Raw genomic sequence first — 4,268 nt, forward strand, 5'->3', positions numbered from 1 at the left:
GATGTTTTCCCACATGATAGTCTAGTTTTGGTCCTGCCCTTTGCCAAGACTGTGGGTTCCCCAAGGTGAGTTATGCCCTCTCCTGCAGGCTGTCTTTGACTGCGTCGTGACTTCTCTCAAGAATGTCTTCAATATCCTCATCGTCTACAAGCTCTTCATGTTCATCTTTGCTGTCATTGCTGTTCAGCTCTTCAAGGGGAAGTTTTTCTACTGCACTGACAGCTCTAAGGACACGGAGAAGGACTGCATGTAGGTGCCCTGTTCAGTAGGTCCGATGCTGCTGACACCTCTGGCAAAGGCAGGGTGCTGGGTAATGTCTTCTATGGTTCCCAGTAAGTCCTTGGTCATGACTCACTCTTGGCCGTAGTCTCTTGGGGTGGATAGCATGGGCTGTTCCCATTGCTGTATCAGCACTGTGCATCCTTGCATGGGATGCGAGATGCAGAGCCCTGTATTTTGCTCCTGTTCTCTTTCTGCCTTCTCTCTTCCCATTTGCTTTTCCCTGTTCTGCTTCCCCTGGGTTGTTATCCTACCTCTCCCCATTTTTCCCTCCAGCCTTGCAGGAGTAGAGGTGCCCCCCCACCGTGCACACACACTGTCCCACGGTTTAAAGCCATTGTCTCATAGTCTGGCAGCTTAAAAAGCAAGGTCACTGCTGTCTCCCAACCTTTCAGAGGGAACTATGTGGACCATGAGAAGAACAAGATGGAGGTGAAGTGCCGGGAATGGAAACGCCATGAGTTTCACTATGACAATATAATCTGGGCTTTGCTCACCCTCTTCACAGTCTCCACTGGCGAGGGTTGGCCCCAGTGAGTATTCTGCTTCACCTGCCCCCTTGAATGGGGGTGGTCGGGCTAATAACTGACTACACCCAGGCAGGATTAAAAGAGGAACTGCTGGTCAGGGAGGAGGAAAGGAAGGGTGAGAAATTATGTCAGGACAAAAGAACTTTTAGCCCGCATGGGGCTGTGGATAGGTTGCTTCTTCCTTGGGAAGTGAATGATGGATAATCCCTTATCCTGTGTGGCTCTGAGCAATATTTTAGGTCAATTTTAGAAATGACCATAGGACTAGACCTCTCTCTATGCTCATGTGAGCTTGGGCAGTCTTTTTATTGTGCATAGAGCACAGGAAAATCCATTTTCCATCAGGGGTACAGGCAAAGCACAATAAAACAAGCTGTAGCCACTTACAAAGATTGTCCTTATAAAGCAGATTCAGATAGAGCTTTATCTTGTCATTGTTACAACTGTGGACAGACAGAGCTGGCTGTAGGAAGTGGGTCCTGTGAGAAGTGCCACATGGTGGCCGTCCTGATGGGCATATCTCTGGTTGCTTTTCCTCACCTGTCTGCCCACAGGGTGCTGCAGCATTCGGTGGACGTGACAGAGGAGGACCGTGGGCCCAGCCGCAGCAACCGCATGGAGATGTCCATTTTTTATGTCGTCTATTTTGTGGTCTTCCCTTTCTTCTTCGTGAACATTTTCGTGGCTCTCATCATTATTACATTCCAAGAGCAGGGAGATAAAATGATGGAGGAGTGCAGTCTGGAGAAGAATGAGGTATGGTCTGGTGGGGGGGTAAAGGGGACGTTTCCATGGGGTTTCTGCAGGTTTGGGAGCTTGGAGCTCCCTAGATGTTGAAAAGGTATAAGAAACTTGTGAGCCACCTGCCTGCCCAGCCCATGCAGAAAGAAGTATGGCAGCCACCATCCCCCATGTTACTGTCGGCCAGGGTCTGATGCACATTGTTTTATTCCAGAGGGCCTGTATTGACTTTGCCATCAGTGCCAAGCCCCTCACGCGGTACATGCCCCAGAACCGACACACCTTCCAGTACCGAGTCTGGCACTTCGTGGTCTCCCCATCCTTCGAGTACACCATCATGGCCATGATAGCGTTGAACACTGTGGTGCTGATGATGAAGGTGAGCTGGCCAGAGTGAGCCTGTCCTGTCTGGGGCAGTGGGGAGAAGGAGGATGGGACTGGAGGGTATTTTGGTTGTTTCTAGGAGATGTTTTGAGGCAGAGTCTGAGCATGTGTTCCTTGGCATAGTCACTTGGAACTCCACATGCCCCAAACTGGAAGCAAGATGTTCCCTAAACGAGATGACCCAAACGATATGGACTTCTTAACTACTGCAGAAAGATCTGGATTTACTCCATGCTTCCTTCTGAGAAGGAGCAGCAGCTAGCCTGGGAGAGGTGTGGAGAAGGGAAGGATGAGATGGTCTTGAGGAAAGGAATATATATGATCCACCACAGGTCTTCCCTGGGATGGTCTAGCCAAGAGGCTGGCAGGCCCCATCCTGGCTAGCAATGTCTCTCTCTTTCCATCAGTACTACTCTGCTCCATACACCTATGAGCTGGCCCTGAAGTACCTGAACATCGCATTCACCATGGTGTTCTCCTTAGAGTGTGTCCTCAAGATCATAGCTTTCGGCTTCCTGGTGAGTGGCTGCTCCTGTTCTTGATGAGGGTGTTAATTTGGACTTTGGCAGCACACAGATCACAGAGGAAAGGTGTTAATAATGTGGGGTTGTTGCTATTTATTTTGGGTCCCAGACTGAGAGCTGCTTTTAGGTTGGAATCACTTCTTTGGTTCTCGTTAAATTTCTCACTGCTGGATGCTGGTGTGGGAGGCCACAGCATTGCTTTGCTTTTTGCCTTGTTTCTGCGGTACTCTAGTGCCTGGACCCAGAGTATGTTCTGTGCAGCTGCTCTGCTAAAGCCAGCTGCTGCTGCAATCATGCTGGTGGCTGCAGTCCCTTGACCCCAGGAGCCATGAGATGCTAGTGCATTGCTGTCCTTGGGCTGTATCAGTTGGACCAGACCTGACCAGCAGTGAGACCAACCTGCCTCATTCAGTCTTCAAGTCCCCAGCTGCTCATTTAAGACTTGAAGCCATGGACTGCCTTTTCCTCAGCTACTCTTTGCTACTTATGAGCAACTGTTGCATTTGCTCTGTTATATTTTCTTTCCTGTTTGTAACACATACTGGGAAGTGAGGTCCACTAGGAGGAGGGTTTCTAGCTCATTGCTCCTAGCAGCACCAGCCATGGTGAAGTCTGGTCTTGTACCAGCTGCTGCAAAACCAACAGAGGCTGAGATGGGTGTGGGTGCCCATGAAGAGGAGGGCAAAGCAGCCTCATGGCTGTGAAGATCAGCTTGATGAGCTTTTGCAGCCTGACCAGGGCTGGCTGTGGCTGCTTTTCCCACTCCCTTTCGCCGGGGTGACCCTGTTGGATGTGTGAGCCATCTCCCAGGAGAAGATACTCACTGCAGACACTCTCGAGTCTGCCACCATCTCAGAGGCAGGAAGGTGCTCCAGACTGTGGTGGCATACAAATGGGCAGCCAAGTCTCTGCTGCTGCTGCCGTTGTCCATGAGCAGCCTTGGTCTGTGGCCCAGCATCCTTCAAACTTGCCATCCCCAAACTCAAATCTATGTTCCCTCTTTCCTTCCTTGTGCAGAATTATTTTCGGGACACCTGGAACATATTTGACTTCATCACTGTCATTGGCAGCATTACAGAGATCATCCTGACAGACACCAAGGTGAAGCAGGGGCTGGGAGCAGTAGGGTGTACTGCTGCAGGGTGGGGGGCTCCCGCTTCCTTCTGACTTTCTCATCTCCTCCCAGCTGGTGAACACCAGCAGCTTCAACATGAGCTTCCTAAAGCTCTTCCGGGCTGCTCGGCTCATCAAGCTGCTGCGCCAGGGTTACACCATCCGCATCCTGCTCTGGACATTTGTGCAGTCCTTCAAGGTAAGTCACACGTGGCCTGGTCTCATCCCAGGCCACAGTGCTGGGGTGCTGCTCCCGAATGCAGGCTGTTCCCAAGGTCTTGATGACTTGTTGGCTTGTAGGAGAGAGAGATCAGCACAGCTTACCTGCTCACTGTGCTTTTTGTACTCCTCTGGAGCTGAACCTGTGCTAAATGAAATCACTCATCTGCTTCTCTTGCAGGCCCTCCCCTACGTCTGCCTCTTGATTGCCATGCTTTTCTTCATCTATGCGATCATCGGGATGCAGGTGAGCACAGACATCTCAGTACACATCCCTCTGGCACGGGCAGGCTGGACCAGCATGTCCTCAGCATTACGTATGGCAGGCAGCCTTGTGCCTGCCTGTCGCTTCACTTGGTCACTGTGTCCAGGAAGGTCCTGAGGGTGGAACAGCTTGTCTTGGAGCTGTGGAGCCACATCCCCTGGAGGAGCTGCCACAGGCTTTTTTTGTTCAAACCCACCACCCGCCTCTCCAATT

The 4,268-nt window shown here is 51.1% G+C and overlaps 1 protein-coding gene across 1 annotated transcript in view; it reads left to right on the forward strand.

Moving 5' to 3' along the window:
• Positions 1 to 4,268, forward strand: part of LOC104404787 (voltage-dependent R-type calcium channel subunit alpha-1E-like) — a gene marked incomplete at its 3' end in the record, with an annotated part of 59,962 nt that overhangs the window by 36,226 nt on the left and 19,468 nt on the right. Inside the window, 8 exon segments of the mRNA XM_010013313.1 lie at positions 89 to 249; positions 675 to 812; positions 1,364 to 1,565; positions 1,765 to 1,929; positions 2,342 to 2,452; positions 3,476 to 3,559; positions 3,645 to 3,770; positions 3,972 to 4,037. Coding sequence (XP_010011615.1) covers positions 89 to 249; positions 675 to 812; positions 1,364 to 1,565; positions 1,765 to 1,929; positions 2,342 to 2,452; positions 3,476 to 3,559; positions 3,645 to 3,770; positions 3,972 to 4,037 — 1,053 coding nt within the window.

This window comes from Nestor notabilis, unplaced genomic scaffold, assembly GCF_000696875.1.
Source record: "Nestor notabilis isolate BGI_N333 unplaced genomic scaffold, ASM69687v1 scaffold7134, whole genome shotgun sequence".
Classification (NCBI taxonomy): domain Eukaryota; kingdom Metazoa; phylum Chordata; class Aves; order Psittaciformes; family Psittacidae; genus Nestor; species Nestor notabilis.